General features: G+C 44.6%; 1 protein-coding gene across 1 annotated transcript in view; it reads left to right on the top strand.

Moving 5' to 3' along the window:
* The first annotated feature begins 1,085 nt into the window (after positions 1 to 1,085).
* DAAM2 (dishevelled associated activator of morphogenesis 2) overlaps positions 1,086 to 19,494 on the top strand; it is a 71,250-nt gene continuing 52,841 nt past the window's right edge. The window contains 1 exon segment of the mRNA XM_004462878.5: positions 1,086 to 1,230. Within this exon segment, the coding sequence (XP_004462935.4) occupies positions 1,119 to 1,230 (112 nt within the window). The 5' untranslated portion in view covers positions 1,086 to 1,118.

The following is a 19,494-nucleotide window of genomic DNA, read 5'->3' on the forward strand; positions in this document are numbered from 1 at the left end:
CCATGTCCATGCACTGTGCTGGGGGCTGTTCTCATGGGGCTCAGGGTTTAGAGGAAGGGACCGTTCATCATGTAAAAAAGATAAATTAATTCAAGACATCCAAATCATGCGAAGTGCCACAAAGTGGTATATAATCAAGTATCGTGTGAAGACCAGACAAAAAGTGCTCTTTTTGGGAGAATTCATGTAGATTGGAGTGGCCAGGAAAGCTGGTGGAGAAAGTAGAACCTTGAGCTTGGCCTTGAAGGAGGCACAGGGGTTGGACGGGAGAAGAGGAGGAGGAAGCAGATGGGGGAACCACATTGTGAATCCAAATGCAGAATGAATGAGTCTTTTTTTTTTTTAAACCACATTTCAAATCTAAGATATTCTCCTAGTTTATCTAATTCATCTAATTACAGCACGACACACAGTAACGTTGACGGTATGTCTTATAACTGATCTGGCCAAGAATTCAGGAAATACACAATTTATTTAATCTACCCGCTCTTACCAAGTTCCTGTTGTGTATGCAGAAAGAACTTGGGTGGGGAGTGGTTGGAGATAAAAAGCAGAATTGCCCGTGCCCTCTAAGAACTGCAGTCCCAGCGAGGAGGACCATGTGGCCAAAACAGTGTGATAAGGACCAGAGACCAGCTTGGAAGCAGCCCAGCAGTTACTAAGTTGCAAATTTTGCAAATCAAGGCCATCTGGGCAGGAAGCTGCTCCAGATTCAAGGAACTTGTCCCTCTTCAATTCTGACCATTGAGAGACTGTGGGTAACGTGTTTTTGGAAACACACAGGGAGTGGCTGGCTGGGATGCTCTTCCTGGGAAGGACTGTCCTGGCTGGCTGATGGAGAAGAGGGGCAGGCCCCGCCACGTGATGTGCGGGACCCCGTGCAGAGGGAGCCTGCGGGGCTCCCTGTTCAAATGCCTGCGCATTCGCCCAAGCCCGGGTCCCCTCTGAGCCTGGGGCTCCGTCTGACTGCACTGGGAGCCTGAAACTGCCGCGCAGCATGGGACCGCGGGGACCTCTCTGTGACTAAGAGGGCGTCCTGGCGGCCAGGGGGCTGGATTGCTGCCTGAGGCTGGCAGAGGGGCTTTCTCTGAGTTCTTCCCTGGGGCCTGGATGGGGAGATGTGTGAAGGGATGGAGCATCAGCCCTTCAGAAGGGGCACCGAGTGCCTACAGCCATCCTGCTATTTCTGTGCCTGCCGTTTCTGCGCTGCCCTCTCCGTGCAGTGGGAAGGTACGTCTGGGCTCTGGGATCCGTCAGATTGGGTTCGGATGCTTTGTGAGCTCCACAGACTTGAGCATGTTACTTCTCTAAAGCTTAATTTCCCCACCGATCACAAGGGACATAATAGTACCTTCTTTGTGGGGGTGTTGGGGTAATTAAATGAAGTAATAATGTAAACGTCTGAGCCGCTCTGAATACAGAGCAACTGTTTGTATCCCTCTTCCAGGAAATGTATCACGTCTCTGTTTTTTAAAGTGTGGCGTTTGGAATAGTTTGGGTATACATTATTGCCAGCAACTTGTTTTTTTTTTTTTCCTCCTCATCTCAGGCTTTCTGGGAAAGCAGCTAAAATACAACACCCTAAGTTCAAATAGCAGCGACTGAGGGGGTCATAAGCCCTATCAGAGTGACTGCCTGAGGGAAACCCATGTGTTCACATGCCAAATGCAAACTGGGTTGGAATGAGATGGTCATTTATGGTAAAAAAAAAAAAAAAAAAAAAAACAGCCACCACCCAACTTTCGGGTATCATCTTCTGGTTTTGAACTGCAGTGTTCTCATCAGTCAAAGACCCTGACTTCCTGGGCTGTTGTGAGATTAAATGGAACAACGTGTGTGAAAACTTCGGCTCTGGCTCCCAGCAGAGCAGGTGTAAGCATCCTTTGAGTGGGTCACTGCTCATAGGCTGTATTTGGTTCATGGAGAAGGGGAGGAAAAGTCAGTAACATTTCCTAAATAAGCTTGGGCAACTGCTTTATAATCTAGGGCTGGGCTGATTAGAAATTGGCACGGGGCCCGTTTTCAATGTCATCACTCTTTCCTCTGCTCAGATACTTTGGGGGGCTAACTGGGTCTTCCATCTCCTCAGGCTTGTAAACCAGTAGAATCATGCACACTTATTTCCTAGAGATGAAGACGCACATCCACACACACACATACGCCTCTCCACCCAAAGATCCAAACCCTCTCACGTGCTCCCAGGCTGTAAGTTCCTCCCTCCTTCCTCCCTGCCCCCGCTTCAGTCCTTCCTGAGCCCTGCGCTTGCTTGCCCAGAGCCCAGGGGCCGGGAATCTCCCCCATCCGGCCCCACTCAATTCACATCCTTCATGATACCTCATCAGACCCTGGGTTCCTGCCTGGTCCTAGAACCCCCGTGTCACAGCGGCTGTCCTTAATGCCCTTGGCCATCCCGGCTCCCTCGAACACATCCCTGGACTGTAAAGCAGGCAGGGAGAGCCCAGAGGCCACTGCTGCTGTTGGTTTAGCTGCACCCAGGGACATCCAGGTGGCACCAGTTTCTGCCTGTTGGCAGTTTACTGGGCTTCTAAGCCCCTCCTCGCTCAGCTCCTGGAAACAGCCCCCTCGCTTCTCTCCACACTTCTGTAGACTGAGCCCTGGAGCTTAGCCACAACTGTGAGGAGACTGGGGCAGGAGACAGGCATGGGAGCTCAGCTCGAGGGCCTGGGGTCAGCCCAGCTCTGCGTTGACCGCTTTGCATATCCTCTTCATCTGTGCTTGTGGGAGACCCAGGAGGTGGTTTTGTCATCTCCCTGTGGGCGTGAAGGAAACGAAGCTCACACAAACTAAGTACCTTAGCCTGAAAAAGGAGGCGGGCTGAGGGTGAGCTGGGCTGGGGCTGCTTAGCCCCGTCCTCCCACCCCTAGGCTGTCGAGTCTAATATAAGAACAGCTTATAATACTAGAGAATTCCAGGCACCTGGGTGTTAGGAGGGCTAAGGCCCTGGTAGTTTGTTACTGTGAGGCTATGAGTAGACCTGATATTTTTGTTTGTTTTTAACAGTTTTATAAGGTATAATTGACATGCAGCAAACTGCACACAAAGTATATACTTTGATAAATTTTGATGTACATATACACCCTTAAAAGCACCACACAGTCAAGATTGCAAGCATTCCCATCATCTTCAAAAGCTCCCTCGTGCCCACCTCTTCCTGTCTGCCCTTTTCCCCCTTCTAGGCAACCACTGATTTTCTTTCAGTCACTGTAGTTTGCTCTTTCTAGAATTTTTGTATGAATGACATCATACAATGTGCATTCTTGATTCCCTGGCTTTCTTGGCTTAGCATAATTATTTTGAGATTCCTCCCTGTTGTGGCAGGGATGGATAGTTCTTTCCCTTTCCTTGCTAGGTAGTAGTCTATTGTATGGACAGACCACCGTGTGTTTATCCAGTCACTCGTTGATGGACATTTGGGTTGTTTCCTCTTTGGAGCTATTACAAATAAAGCTGCTACGCGCATTCACATACTAGACTTTATATGCTTTCATTTCTCCTGGGTGTGTATGTTTAACCTTTTTCTCCTCCATTTTTATATATTTAACTTTTTACAGAAACGGCCAAACTGTTTCCCAGCGTGGCTGTTGTGTTTTCCGCTCCCGCTAGCAGCACTTGGGAGTTCCGGTTCCTCCACGTCCTTACCCTCTCCAGCGCCAGCACTAGGTCTGATTGTGAGGCTTGGTGGCTGTGGAGCTCGTGAGCGCCACCAAGTGGCGGAGCCTGCAAGGCGGCTTCCAGTTTGGACTGCGAACCATTGCGGGAGGCTGGCCGAAGGATGAAGAGCCAGGGTGTTCCTAGAAACATTACTCAAGAAGGTGTTTGTTGTATGGCTGGGAAATGGGGGAAATGAGAGGTCGGTGCTGGTCCTCGCGTGAGCTCAGGTGGGGCTGGATCAGGTCTGGAGTGAAACAAATGCATCTGAAGCATTTTGGGAGAAAGATGACAAGAATCTTTAATGGGCTCGGGCATTAGGGATGGAAGAAAAAGAGTAGTTAAAGAGGATGCTAAAGCTCTGAGCGGCCAGGAGCTGTGTCTGCTTAGTTTACCCTAAGGCTCAGCACCAAGAATAGTACCAGGCATGGAGCAGGTGCTAGAAAAGAATGGTGAATGATTGAATGAATGAACAAACAAACCAATGGGAGTTCAAGGGGTGTGATTCAGTTCAAACCAGCACCATTGGATGCCCCATGTATTCTGTGCACAGATCTTACAGTGTCAGGTGCAAAGCTCTAGAAATCATAAGTTTGAAACTCTAGAAAACACAAGACAGGGCCCAAAGAAATTTTGTTCTCTTGTCCAGCATCATTTGGGCAGACTTGCGACCCTGTGTCTCCTTATTCTTAGTCTAGGGTTCTTCTTCTTTCAAAATGACATGTTTTCCTTACTATTAAAATAACACATGCTCACAGTAGGAAATTTGTAAATATCCAAAAAATGTCTTTTTAAAAAAATCACCCCAAAAAATCCACAGCCCAAAGATAATTACTTCAGGCTATAATATATGGCTATGTAACTCTATTTAAATTTCTGAATATTTAGGTTGTTTCTAATTTTTTGATAGAATCAGTAACCCTGGGGTAGACTTCTGGCCCTGAATCTTTGACAGCCTCTCTGATTATATCTCAGTGCTTATTCTACCTATATGATGCCCCCCTCTAAAACATTTGTGTGACCAGAGGGCTCAGGCTGGAAAGAACCTCCCTGGGATAGGGTTCTGCAAACATTCCCCAGATGCAAACATTTGTACATTCCCTGCTGTAACTGTCTTCATTGTATGTATTTACTTCATTGTCTCCCTTTCCCAGCAAACTGAGCTCTCCATCTATACAGACTAGGTCTGTCTTGTTCACCATTGAATTTTTTCAGCTCTCAGCAGGGTACTTGGGTACTCAGCAGATATTTATTAGAATGAATGAATGGATGGATGAGAATGCATGGACAAGATTCAGGGGCAGGCGAGGGGTCACCCTAGGTCTGCATTTTCAACCACGTTTGCCTCTCAGGAGTCAGCTCACCTCTCCCCTCCTCGCCCCACCCCACTTGGCCTGGGCTGTGGAGTTGGAATGTGCCTGCAATCTGGGGTTTCTATCCAGCCAGGCTCTGAGGCACATGCCAGCCTTCTCTGATGTGACTGCAGGATGCTGAGAGTGACGAGTTGGGTTGTAAGAGGATGCCATGCGCTGGAGAAGACTCAGCCAGGGGGTCCAGAGTAGGCGTGCATTCATAGGTCCAGCTGGGTCCCAGCAGGCAGCCCTTGGGGGTCCTACCCTCATGAGTGGTGGAATGTCTTTTGTCCTAAGACTCCAGGAGGAGGGGTGAGTGGGGAGCTCCTCCAACCCTCGGCTGTTGAGAATTCTGAGTGTTAGGTCTCTCTGGTGGGAGACCAGGGAGCAGAGGACAGGAAGAGGCTGCAGGCTAATTTCCCCTGCACCCTTTCCAAAGAAACAGCCTCATCTGTGTGACCTGGAGAAAGGATTGGGCTTCCCGGAAGCAGAAGGGGGCGAGGCACTGGGTGGTCATGTGGAGGGTGGTTTCCCTTTGGCCAGAGCCCCAGAACTCTGGCTCTAACGGGTCGCAGAGTCTTGAGCTGTTGAAATTCCTTCCTTCTCTTTTACCTCACAGCTGTTGCCCAGAGATCCACCCCCCTCTTGTCATTCCCGGGTCCTTGTTTTATGTGCCCCACATGTGTCCAGCTGAAGCCTCCTCATCCGCTCATGCTCTCGTGCTGGCATGCACATCTCCCCACCCTCCCCACCCCCTGCCCTCGGTGTCTCCAGCATCCGTCACCTCCTGTCTGTCCTGCAGTCCAGGGCCTCATTAACTCTTACTGGGCAGAGGTGTCTCCTGACTCTTCTCTCTCTTCCCTCTCCCTCCTGTAATCCACCCCATATAGTGCCTCCAGAGTTGCCTGTCTGAATCCCAGCTCAGATCAGCCCTCACAAACTCTCTCTTCTACCACAAGCCAACCAAATAATCAGCCAATAAACCACCAACCAACCAACTAACCTTCGATGGCTTCCTCCTTAGCCTGCCTCTCAAGGCCATCCTTCCTTTATCTAGTCCCAATCTTGTTTCCCATTGCACCATTTTGAACCCGGATATATGTTCCTGCCTGATGGAGAGACTTCCCTTGGCCTCTCACACACCTCTGGGTTTTTGTGGATGCCAGGTCCCCACTCTGGCACATCCTTTCTTGGACTCCCATAGGAACCTGGCAACATCTTTCCTTTCTCCAAGGCCCAGCTTCAAAGCCACTTCCTCTGCAGAATGTTCCAGATCACCCCAACCAGACGTCAACTCATCCCTTCTTAAAGTCCCAGGGCCTCCGTCCCTCTCCCTTGTACCTGGTTCTTTATGAATATGCCATCGTTCCCAGTAAGACTGTAAATTCGGTGAGAGGAGGATTGGATGTCTGGTTCATCTTAAACACCCAAAAACCTGCTTTGCCTGTGTTAGTCACTCAGGGAATGGGTGAATGAATGAATGAATGAATGAACAAGTGAATGAATGACTATGGCTATGGAAAACTTCTCTGCTTGTTCCTTGCCCTAGACAGACAAAGAGACTTATATTCTTTTTCTTGTTTCTCAAAATGAGAAAACTACTGGGAAAATCCAAAACTTCCATCCCCACCCCCTATCTTGGGGGAATTTTCTATTTCTCTTTTCCCAGCAAGATGCCCCTTTCTCCACTTCCCCTTTTCCCGGGACTCCCCTCTGGGGTTCTGGTGCTGACTGACAGGAGACCCGGGCTGAGAGAGTTTACTTTTGCTTTCTTTGCCTTTCCCAGAGCAGAGGGGGAAACCATAATTTAGGTAGCTGCTAAAAATAGCTTCCCTAGTCCTGGAAAGAGAGCCTGCTCATTTTTGAAAGTGTTCCCCCGGCCTGCTCACACTGCAAGTCCTCGCGTACAGAACTTGCCTGAGGGCGGGAAATCACAGAACTAGACTCAGTTAACTACGGCCCCCTGCACAGTCTGGGGGCCGAGCCTTGCTCCCAGGGGGCTGCACACTGGGAGAAGAGGGACAATGGATCAGCCACCTCTTAGGGAGCGCCGAGTGGAGCCCGCTCAGGTGTGGAGCTAGAGACCTAAGCTCACACTTAACATCTTTCTGAGCCTCAGTTTTTCTCATCTGTCAAAGGGGGTGGGGAGAGTTGATCATATTTACTTTGCGCAGTCCGCAAAGTACATTGACCGGCCGCGGTAGGTGCTCGCTAAGTGATAATTACAACTTTATCACCGTGAGAGCCATATTTAATATTTAGAGCACAGCACTCTGGACACAAGCCAGTACGATATATTAAGTTGAACCAGATGAAATGGTTACTTTCGTCAGTTAAAAATAATTGAACATTGACAATTTCATGTAATCCAACCCAATAACATGGGGATTGGCAAACTTTCTGTAAAGGGCCAGGTAGTAAACTGCTTTGTCTTTGTGGGCAGTAGGGTTGTATGAAAACAGTCATAGACAATATACTTAAAAGAGTGGGTGAGGCTGTGTTCCAATCAAACTGTATTGACACAGGCCAGTCTCTGTAATAATACATATAACTCATTTATAGAGGAGAAAACTTTCAGTAATCCATTCACCCTCCAGCTATCTTCATAATAATAATAATAGCTTACCCATATGGCTACTTAGAGTGTTCACTATTCTAGGCACTGTTGTAAGTGGTTTATAAATATTAACTAATTTAATCCTCAGGACAGCCTTGTGAAGTATGAGCTATGATTATGTCCCCATTTTTACGGATGAGGAAACTGAGGCACAGAGCGTCTGAGTAACTTGACCCAGGTTGCAGAGTTAGAGACGATGGCAATCAAAGCGCAGCGTGTAAGCCGGTCCTTGTTGGGTAGAGCTGGGCGCAGGTGTCCAGGCCACTTGAGGGCAGGAGCGGGTGGAGGGAGGGTGGGAGGGGCTCGGGGGCTGGCTGCCCACGAGCATGAAGGGGTGGCCTCCGGGGGCCCGGGTGGAGCAGCCTGGCTGCAGGTGGCCAAGGGGCTGCTCGGCCTGGGATGGGAACGTGAAGACTCCTCCCTGGTAGCCAGGCCCCTGGTGAGCCAGGCCCGGGGCCATTTCCTAGGCGACCCGCAGTGGCCCGCGAAGGGTCAGCCCACAGAGCAGGAAATGGTTTACATTCCTTCTGTCCCATGCAGCAGCTCTGGGCCCCATTCCCAGACACAAGCCCAGGGGACCTGGTGGGGAGAGGAGGGCGAGGAGCGTGCTCCCTGGGATGCGGGTAGCTCTGCTGTCACACCAGGGTATAGCCTGTCCATTCCCGTCGCCTGGTCAGTTACCCACAGAGGGGTGACACCACTGGTCGGGACTTCGGCCTCACATAGGCCCTGCTTCCCTCCAAGCCTGTGCTTGTGCCGTTGCCCTTCCCTGAATGCCTTTTCCCACTCCTTGAATCCTCCTCTTAATTCTTGTAGCTCTTTCAGGACTGGCTCAGCGTCACCTCTTCCTGGAAGCCTTCCCTGATTTCTCCTACCCTCCACCCCCAGGATGGACCAGAGCTACCAAAACACCTTTCTCTCCACCCTTTCTGTGTGGTCACGGCCTTGACTCACCTTTCTTCTCAACTCCTAGTTCGCTTCTGGGTTCTCATTGGCCAGCTCCGTGCCCAGCGAATGATCTAGAAGCCTGATTGAAAGCATGTGGGTTAGAGTGAGACAGCTCTGTCCTGGAAGCACGGCCCCTTCATTTGTAGGACGTAGTCTCTGGGCGAGTTGCCTGACCTAGCAGAGTCTTCATGTAATCAGTAGGCTGGACGGTGCTACTGACTCACAGGGATATGGGGGATTAAATGAGATAAGGTACAAAATCTTCAGCACAGTACTGACTCCTCGGAGGCGTTTTGGAAGTGGCCAAAGAGAGGCAGATAGGAACGTGTCCCTGCCCTGTTACCCCAGAGAAAGGCAGTGTGAACGGGAGCAGGAGAGGGCAGTTTGAACACACCAAAGCCATGGCGTTGGCCGCAACAGCTGCAGAAGGGGCCTGAATCCTCTTTGGTTCTGTGGCAGGAGCACTGGGTTTGGAGCCAGAGGACTTAGCTGTGAGCCCAACCCTATCTGGTACAGCTGGGTGCCGTGCATCAAGGGAGCAGCTCCCAACGTCTCAGGGCCATCATCTGAAGAGAGTGATATTTAACCACCACTTCACAGGGTCACTGTGAGGCTGAAAGGTGATCTCAGAGCTGTGAAAACACCTGGCCCAGCTCACAGGCAATGCTGAGTCATGAGTTACTGGATCTGAATCTGCAGAGAACTTGGGAAAGCTCTGAGCAATCTCGGCTTAGGGCAGTCCTGAGAAAAGTGCTGTATGGCCCAGTGGTTTATAGTTTCAGAGTCAGACAGTCCTGGATTTGAATCCCAGCTATCGTCCAAACTAGCCATGTTACCTTAGACAACTTCCTTAACCTCTCTGACCCATAGTTTCTAGTGTGTTTTGTTTTTTTATTTATTTAAAGTGAAGCCATCTTGATTTCAGAGAATTGTTGTGGGAATAAAGTGAGATAAAGCCCAGTGTCTGATGCATAGCAAAGTCTCACATGCTAATATTATTCCACATTTCCTTAAGGCTTAGGAATAGACGCTGATGATACGGGTCTTTTTTTTTGGAGTCCTAATTGATGCAAAAGCTGTTGTGTGGAGAGACTCGAGGGTCAGGGTTTGGGGCTCAGGGTTAGATTTTCATCTTTACAGACCAAATGGGAGGAATGAAATTTAAAAAAATAGGAAGTACTTCCTGACTCGGGGTTGGAATGTGGGAGCCATGCTGAAGAGGGCCCCTGGGGAAATCTCAGGGAGCGGGGTCGAGCCAGGCAGTGTGGTGGGCCAGGGGGTCTGTGGCCCGACTGCGCTTTCACAAAGAGGACGGGAGGCTCCGAGGGACGGACGCAGCAGGGCCTGACCCACGGCTGGCTGTGACGGAGCTGGCAGCCCAGGTCTCCTGAATTCAGGCTGTGTCCTTTCTGTACCATGAGGGGGTCTCTGATGAAAGGAGATGGAATCTGGCCGGAGCCACAGGGCAAGAGGAGACCCTTTGAGGAAGGGGGCCTTGCAGCCCCGCCAGGAGAGGCTGACCAAGGACCGTGACCTGAAGGTTGGCTGTGTCAGCCTGTTGGTGTGTATGTAGGGACAGAGTCCTGAGCAGACCATGTCCCCACGGGAAGGAGAAGGAACAGTGCTGAAGGGGGCAAGGGGACAGAATGTGGAGGCAGGGACTGTGAGCCTTGGGGAGGGGATCCAGGGAGAGGAAGGGTGTGTGTGTGTGTGTGTGTGTGTTGGGGGAGGATCTACTAGGTGTCTGTCTGTCTTTGTTTCCTTTTTTTCCATATTGCTTCCCAATTCTCCAAGATGGGAAACTCCATTGTTCATCTTTCTAAAGGGACTTTTTTTAAACTTCTTTTATCATTATATTCTATTAATAATAAAAAGGCAACATATTCACTCCATTTAAAAATCAATCTGCGTTGCTAAAACCTTTTATAATGAATACGAAAAATTTGCAGGGAGCACCGGAGGCTGTTTTTGTACCACCTGGGTGGCCAGTCCCTTCTTTAATGAAATCCTCACAGTTTTGCAGAAATGAACGGCTGTGGCCGCCTCCCCCTCTCACACTCCCTGCCCGGGGTCACTGCTGAGGACTTTCCTTGCCAACTAGAGAGCTCAGAGTCTAAGGAAAAAAGCCCAGCTCCTCTGGTCCGGGATCCCCAGATGCCAAAGGCAAAGCTAGGGGCCTTTTGCAATCTGGCGGGGCAACTCCCCGGAGTCCAGGACTCGGCAGCCCCCTCTGCGCCTGGAGAAGGGCTGATGGTCGCAGGCCCTGAGCGGGGCAGGTCTCACCTTGCTGGGGATGACACGAAACCACAGTAGCAGGGTGGGCCTGCACGGGTGGGCGCCTGCTTGGCTTCGGGCATTTCACTATGGATGGGGAAGCGGCAGCCTCCGGGATCTCTGTAAGCCTCTCCAGGTCTAGAGGGAACCTTCCAGACTAGAGCTAGTTGTAAACTACGCAGGAGAGATTGGTCTTCTCTAGCAGACGGAGATCACTGGGGAGCTTGGGGCAAGATGGGAAAAAGGCCCCGTTGCCGGGGGGCGACGAGCGCTGGTGGGGATGTGCCTGGACCACAGACGCCAGAGCCTTGGGTTTTAATCCCAGCGCTGCCCCTCGTTGTGTGACCTAGGACGAGCTATTTCCTGTCTGGGGACCGCAATTTTCTGAGCTCTGGCATGAAGCTACGTGACGTTTGGAGCTCCCTCCTGCTGACAGCCTGTGGTTTTAGTCTTGAAGGCTCAGATGGGGCCTGGAGAAAGGAAGGCAGGAACGGATTTGGGGGATTGCTGGGAGAGGGCGTGTCCTCAAGAGCATAAACAGATCAGGAGCTGTCAAACAGGCAGCCCCTTAAAGGGCAAATACCCGAAACTCCCCTGCTACTTGGGCCCCTCTCTGGGGGGAGGCTGCTTCCTGTTTGGAAGATCTGTGTCCATTTCTTCCTCGGCCCTGATGACCACTGCACCTTGCTCCCTCTACTAAGAGGGGCCGTTAAAAATATTTAACAGGCTCAGGGTGGGCACTGACCAATCAGAGATAAGAGCAGTCGTGGCCATAAGCAGCTGGTCTAAGACTGTATTGGGCGCCAGCTGTATGCCAGGCCTGCTCCTACCCCTGGTTCCTTCTGGTAAAGCCTGGCTTAGGAGCTGATGAACAAAAACCAAAGAGGGATGAGGAGAGAGACGGGAGGAAGGAGAAGAAGTCGGGGGCGGGGGGGGGGAAGGCATGAAGATGGAGTCACAGGAGCATCCAGACATCAGTGCGTCCCTCCGCAGAGCTCCGCCGTGTTCTCAGCCCAGCCTCCCCCAGTCCAGCAGAATTCTCCATGCTGTTTTCTAAACAAACGCTATCTGGGTCTGTCACAAAGTGTGTAAATGAGACATAAAATGGAGTTGGAAAAAATCCCCAGAATCACAATTAAAATGGATCATGGCTTATGTGTGAGGCCAGATTAAATCAGATTATTAGCTAGATTGTTAGGGTTTAGGAAATAAAGCAGTGTTTTCCAGCAGTTACATAAGGTTCACTAGGAATAAGTTATGGCAAGTCTATCTTGTATCCTTTGTTTTAATTGACTTTATTTTTTGAGCAATTTTAGGTTTATAGAAATACTGAGCAGAAGGTACAGAGTTCCCACACCCGCCCCCCAGTTTCTCCTAATATGAACATCTTATTTTACTGTGGTGTACTATATCGTGTCATAATTTTGATTGGGATTGTTATAATTAATGAACAAATATTGATACATTATTATTAACTAAAGTCCATAGCTTACACTAGGGTTCACTCACTGTGTTGTACAGTTCTATGGGTTTTGACAAATACATAATGCCATGTATCCACCATTACAGCATCTGCGCCCCAAAAATGACCTGCACTCCACCTAGTTATCCCTTTCTCCCCTCATCCCACCAACTCCTGGCAATGTTTTGATTGTCTTTTTAATTTTTTTTCCCCATAGTGTCATATAGTTGGAGTCATACAGTAGGTAACCTTTTTAAACTGGTTTCTTTTACTTAGCATGTCTTTTCATGCTTGATAACTTTTTTTTTTTTAAAGATTTATTTATTTCTCCCTCCTCCCTCCATTGTCTGCTCTCTGTGTCCATTCGCTGTATGTTCTTCCGTGTCTGCTTGTATTCTCATTGGTGGCTCTGGGAACCGATTCTGGGACCTTCTGGAGTGAGAGAGAGGCGCTCATTCTCTTGTGCCACCTCAGCTCCCTGATCGGCTGCATCTCTTATTGTCCTCCTCTGTGTCTCTTGTTGCATCATCTTGCTGGGTGAGTTCTCCGCGTGGGCCAGCACTCCTGTGTGGGGCAGCCTCCACACTGGCAGCACTTGCCACACAGGCCAGCTCCCTTCACCAGGAGGCCCTTGGCATCCAATCCTGGACCTTCTGTATGGTAGATGGAAGCCCAATTGCTTGAGTCACAGCCACTTCCCTGGTTTATTTTTTATCATTGAATTTATATTCCATTATATGGATGTATCAGTTTGTTTATCCATTTACTTATCGAAGGCATCTTGGTTGCTTCCAAGTTTTGACAATTCTGAATAAAGCTGCTATGAACATTCACATGCAGATTTTTGTGTGGCCATAAGTTTTCAGCTTATTTGGGTAAATATCAAGGAGCACAATTGTTGGATCCTATGATAAGACTATATTTAGCTTTGTATGAAATTACATACTGTCTTCCAAAATGGCTGTACCATTTTATTCCCACCAACAATGGGTAAGTCGTCTTCTTGCTTCACATCCTTGCAAGCATTTGATGTTATTGGTGTTTTGGATTTTAGCCATTCTCATTAGTATGTAGTGATATCTCATGGTTGTTTTAATTTGTAATTCCTTAATTAAATGATACTGAGCATTTTTTCATATTCCTATTTGCCATCTGTTTATCTTCCTTGGTGAGATGTCTATTCAGAGCTTTGCTCACTTTTTAATCAGGTTGTTTGTTTTCTTATTGTTGAGTTTTTAAAGTTTTTTTGTATACTTTGGATAAGTCCTTTATATTTTCTCCCAATCTATGACTTTTTGTTCTCTTAATAGTGTCTTTGGCAGAGGAGAACTTTTTCATTTTAATGAAGTCCAACATTGATGTTTTTCTATCATGGATTGTGCTTTTGGGGATATATCTAAAAACTCACTGCCAAGCGCAAGGCTACCTAGATCACTATCATGTTATCTTATAGGAGTTATATAGTTTTTTTTTTGCACTGATCCACTTAGAATTGTTTTGCAAAAGGTGTTAGGTCAGTGTCTAGATTCATATTTTTATATGTGTTCAGTCATTCTAGAATCATTTGTTGAAAAGACAATCCTTTCTTCATTGAATTGCCTTTGCTCCCTTGTCAAATATAAATTGGTAGTACTTGTGTGGATCTGTTTGGAGGCTGTCTATTCTATTCTATTGACTAATTTGTCTGTTCTTTCACCAATGCCATACAGTCTTGATTACTGTAGTTTTATAGTAAGTCCTGAAGTTGGTTAGTGTCACTCCTCCAACTTTGTTCTTCTTTAATATTATGTTGGCTAGCTGGGGCTTTTGCCTTGATGTATAAACTTTAGAATCGATTTGTTGATATCCACAAAATAATTTGCTCGTGTTTTGATTGGGATTGTGTTGAATTCATATATAATGTTGGGAAGAACTGACACCTTAACAATATTGTATCTTCCTTTCCATGAACATGGAATATCTTTCCCCTTATTTAGATCTTCTTTGATTCCTTTCATCAGAGTTTTGTAATTTCTTCATATAGATCTTATACATAATTTCTTACATTTATACTTAAGTATTTCCCTTTTTTTGGTTCTAATGTAAATGGTGTTGTGTTTTAATTTCATATTCCATTTGTTCATTGCTGGTATATAGGAAAGCAATCGGCTTTTGTATAGTAATCTTGTATCTTGCAACTTGTTATAATCACTTATTATATTCCAGGAGTTTTTGTTGTTGTTGTTGATTCTTTGGGATCTTCTATTTAAACAGTTATGTCATTTGTGAACAAAGAGTTTTATTTCTTTCTTTCCAGTCTTTTCATTTTTAATTTACTTTCCTTGTCTCATAACGTTGCGTAGGATTTCCAGTATATGTTGAACAGAAATGGTGAAGAGAGGACAACATTGCCTTGTTCCTGCTATTAGAGGAAAAACTTCGAGTTTCTCTCCATTAAATACAAGTGTTAACTGTAGGACTCTTTTGTTCTTATTCTTATCAAGTTGAGAAATTTCCTCTCTGTTCCTAGTTTGCTGAGAGTTTTTATCATGAATGGGTTGTATTTTGTAAAATGCTATTCTGCATATATTGATATGATACGATTTTTCTTCTTTAGTCTGTTGTGATGGATTGCATTAATTGATTTTTACTAGAGGTTTACAGAAAAAGCATGCATAAAATACAGAATTCCAATTTACCACCCTATATTAACACCTTGCATTAGTGTGGTACATTTGTTACAATTGATGAAAGAATATTTATAGTTGTAGTATATAAATATATTAACTATAATCCAATTAGAGTTTACTGTTTGTCTTGTAGAGACCTAAGGTTTCTTCGTTTTTAATTTTCATTGTAGTAACATATATATAATCTAAAATTTCCCCTTTTATATATATTCAAATGTATAACTCAGTGCTGTTAATTATGATCACAACAATGTGCTACCATTACCACCACCCATACCAAAACTTTTTCATCAACTCAAATATAAACTATACAATTTAAGCATCAACTCCCCATTCCCTACACCCACCCTGGCTACCAATAGTCTATATTATAGTTTCTGACTCTACAAATTTGCTTATTCTAATTATTTCATGTCTGTGAGATTATACAATATTTGTCCTTTGTGTCTAGCTTATTTCACTCAACATGATGTCTTCAAGGTTCATTCATATTGTAATATGTATCAAAGCTTCATTTTTATGGCTGAATAATATTCTGTTGTATGTATTTACCACATTTTGTTTATCCATTCATTCATTCATGGACACTTGGGTTGCTTCCATCTTTTGGCAGTTGTGAATAAAATAATGCTGCCATAAACATCAGTGTGCAAACATCTGTTCGAGTCCCTGCTTTCAAATCTTTGATGTACATACTTAGAAGTGGGATTGCTGGTTATATAGAAATTCTTTACTTAACTTTCTGAGACACTACCAAACTGTCCTCCATAGCAGATACACCGTTTTCCATTCCCCGAAATAATGTGTATTTCATTTCTCCACATCCTCTCCAACAATTATTATTTTCCATTTAAAAAATATTAGCCATCCTAGTGGATATGAAATGATATCTCATTGTGGCTTTGATTGGCATTTCCCTAATAGATAATGATGTTGAGTATCTTCTCATGTGCTTTTTGGCCATTTGTATGTCTTCTTCGGATAAATGTGTGTTCAGGCCTTTTGTCCATATTTTAATTGGGTTGTTCGTCTTTTTATTGTTTACTTGTAGGATTTCTTTATATATTCTGAATAGTAAGCTTTGTTATCAGATATATGGTTCCCAAATATTTTCTCCTATTGTCATTTTACTTTCATGATAAAGTCCTTTGATACACAAAAGTTTTTAATTTTGATGAGGTCACATTCATCTCTTTTTTCTTCTGTTGCTCATGCATTGGGTGTAAAGCCTACACCAGGGCCTGAAGATGCTTCCCTATGCTTTCTTTTAGGAGTTTTACCATTCTGACTCTTATAATTAGGTCTTGGGCCATTTTTAGTTCATTTTTGTATATAGTATGAGATAAGGATCCACCTTCTTTTGCATATGGACTTCCAGTTTTCCCAACACCATTTGTTGAAGAGACTATTCTTTCCCAATTGAGTGGTCTTGGCATACCATGTCAAAAATCAGTTGGCCATTTATCAGTAGCAAATGACACACCACATAGTGTGTGGTGTTGGAGGAGTATTGTTTGGGAATTCTGCACATGTGCATGATTGTTTTATAAGTTTACAACTTCTGTAATAAAAAAATATATTTAAAAAATAATAATAGGGTGGGTTGGGGGAAAAACACCAAATATAAGATAGGGATTATGATTAGTAGTAAGATTTTGACAGTGTTCTTTCATAGTTTATAACAAACGTCTCATGACAGTGCAAGGTGTTGGTGGAGGGTTGATGTATGGGACCCCTGTATGATGTTATACATGTTTGCTTTTAAGTTCACAACTTTTACTATACATTTAATTATTTATGTATGTTTATATATAAATGATATAAAGATAATAACAATCAGATTGGTTAGGGGAAAACTACTTTGTTTAGTATAATGTTTTGACAATGCTCTTTAATCATTAGTTAAAAAGGTTTAAAAACAATGCAAGTTATTGGTGATAGGGTGAGATGTTATATATATTTGTTTGGTGTTATATATGTTTTGTAAGTTCATAACTATTATACACTTGTTTATGTATGTTTATGAGTGATATATTTCAATAAATTTTAAAAAAAAGAAAAATCAGTTGGCCATAAACATAAAGATTGATTTCTGAGCTCTCAATTCAATTCCATCAATCTGTATGTCTGTCCTTGTACCAGACCATGATATTTGATTACTGTGACTTTGTAATAAATTTTAAGATTGGGAAGTGTGATTCCTCCAGCTTCATTCTTTTTCAAGATGGCTTTGGCTATTTGGCGCCCCTTACCTTTCCATATAAATTTTATGATTTGCTTTTCCATTTCTGCAAAGAAGGCTATTGAATTTTGACTGGGATTGTTTTGAATCTGTACATCACTTTGGGTAGAGTTGACAACTTAATATTTAGTTTTCTGATCTATGAACATGGAGTATCCTTCCATTTATTTAGGTCTTTTTTGTTTTATTTTGGCAATGTTTTATAGTTTTCTCTGTGCAAGGCCTTTACATCCTTGGTTAAATTTATTCCTAGATATTTGATTATTTTAGTTGCTACTGTAAATGGATTTTTTCTCTGTTCTTCAGATTATTCATTACTAGTGTATGGAAACAGTATTGATTTTTGTGTGTTGACTTTGTACTCTGTCACATTGCTGAATTCGTGTATTAGTTCCAGTAACTTTATTGTGGACTTTTCAGAATTTTCTGTATATAGGATTGTGTCATCTGGAAATAGTGGAAGTCTTAACTTTCTTTACAGTCTGGATTCCTTTTATATATTTCTGTTGCGTAATTGTTCTGGCTAGAGCTTCCAGTACAGAGCTGACTAACCATGGTGACAGTGGCATCCTTGTCTTGTTCCCAGCCTTAGAGGGAAAGCTTTCAGTACTTTACCCTTGAGTATGACGTTAGCTGTGAATTTTTCATTTGTACCCTTTATCATGTTCAAGAAGTTGGGATTTTTGTTATTGCTGTTTTTCGTCGTTTTCTGAGTGATTTTATCAAGAAAGGGTGCTGGATTTTGTCAAATGCCTTTTTTCTGTGTCAAGCGAAGTCTTCGTGTGTTTTTTTGCCCTTGTTCTATTAATGTGGTATCTTGCATAAATTGAGTTTCTTATGCTGAACCACCCTTACATACTTGGGATAAATTCCACTTGATCATGATGTATAATTCTTTTGATGTTGTGACAGTTTGAAGTTCTTTTATGAATCCCCAAAAGGAAAAAAAAAACGTTTTTGCACTAACCCATTCCTGTGGATGTGAGACCCTTTTGATTGGATTACCTCAGTGAGGCATGACTCGGGTTGAGTCTCTGCCCTCTTGCTGGTTTCATACAAATGGAGACACACAAAGAGACACACTAGAAAAGGGAGCGCTGCCATTTTGACTTGGGCACATGAGAGAGACGACTCCAGGTTCGCCTACAGCTGCAGAAAGACAGAGAAGCCCTGAGAGGCTCAAGAAGAGGCTGAAAGTCCCAGGGAAAGATGTCTGGTTCTTCACAGCTGAGCTCCAGGAGAAAGTAGAGCAAGGCTGGCAGAGCTGCCGTCTTGCCTCCCCACATGGTAGGGCTCCAGGATCTGCCAGCACAGGACCTTTGGTGAGAGCCGCTTCTCTGCTGATGCCTCGATCTGGACATACCACAGCCTGGCAACTGTAAGCTTTTACCCTAATACATTACCCATTATAAAACACAACACCTTTCTGGTATTTTGCATTGGCAGCCCTTTGGCAAACTAAGACAGATGGGCTGTGGGATTTGCTTTTGTGGTATTTTGTTGAGGATTTTTTCCATCTATAGTTGTAAGAGATACCGGTGTGTAATTTTCATTTTTTGTGTTATCCTTATCTGGCTTTGTTATGAGGGTGATGATTGTCTCATAGAATGAGTTAGGAGGGTTCCTTCTTCAGTTTTTGGAAGAGTTTGAGCAGGATTGGTGTTAATTTTTGGACTGTTTGGTAAAATTCACCTGTGAAGGCATCTGGCCCTGGACTTTTCTTTGTTGGGTTATTGGGAAGTTTTTTTGTTTTTGTTTTTAATGACAAATCAGTTTTTATTTTTTGAAAAGGAAATTTAACACCTTGATAAAATCAAATGAAATGTGCGGAATAACATCCCATTATATTTTTCCACAGTTTATACAAGTATTATGAGTTTTCAGTTTTGCAGCATATTTTTCCATTGTGAATTAAAATATGAATATATTGATAACATTAATTTTCATAAACATATAGATTTTAGCGCCTCACTGTTTACAAGGTAAAAGAACAAATTCTTTAACAGTTTGCAATTAAAGATTTTCTTAAGGGTTTTATTAGACTCTTAAAAGTTGTCAGGTCAGAAATTATATTTAAACAGGCCTCTATCACAGTGACAAATAAATTAATAAGATAGTTTAGAAAAGACTTGACATCCAAAATGGCATTGACTTTGTATTTTTTTTTTTTTAATCACTGAGGATATGGTCAGGCAAACATGGAGAATATGAAGCCACCCTGGTAAGGCACAGGCTCTTTGTTCTTTATATATTGCTCATTT

This window comes from Dasypus novemcinctus, chromosome 11, assembly GCF_030445035.2.
Source record: "Dasypus novemcinctus isolate mDasNov1 chromosome 11, mDasNov1.1.hap2, whole genome shotgun sequence".
In the NCBI taxonomy this organism is placed as follows: domain Eukaryota; kingdom Metazoa; phylum Chordata; class Mammalia; order Cingulata; family Dasypodidae; genus Dasypus; species Dasypus novemcinctus.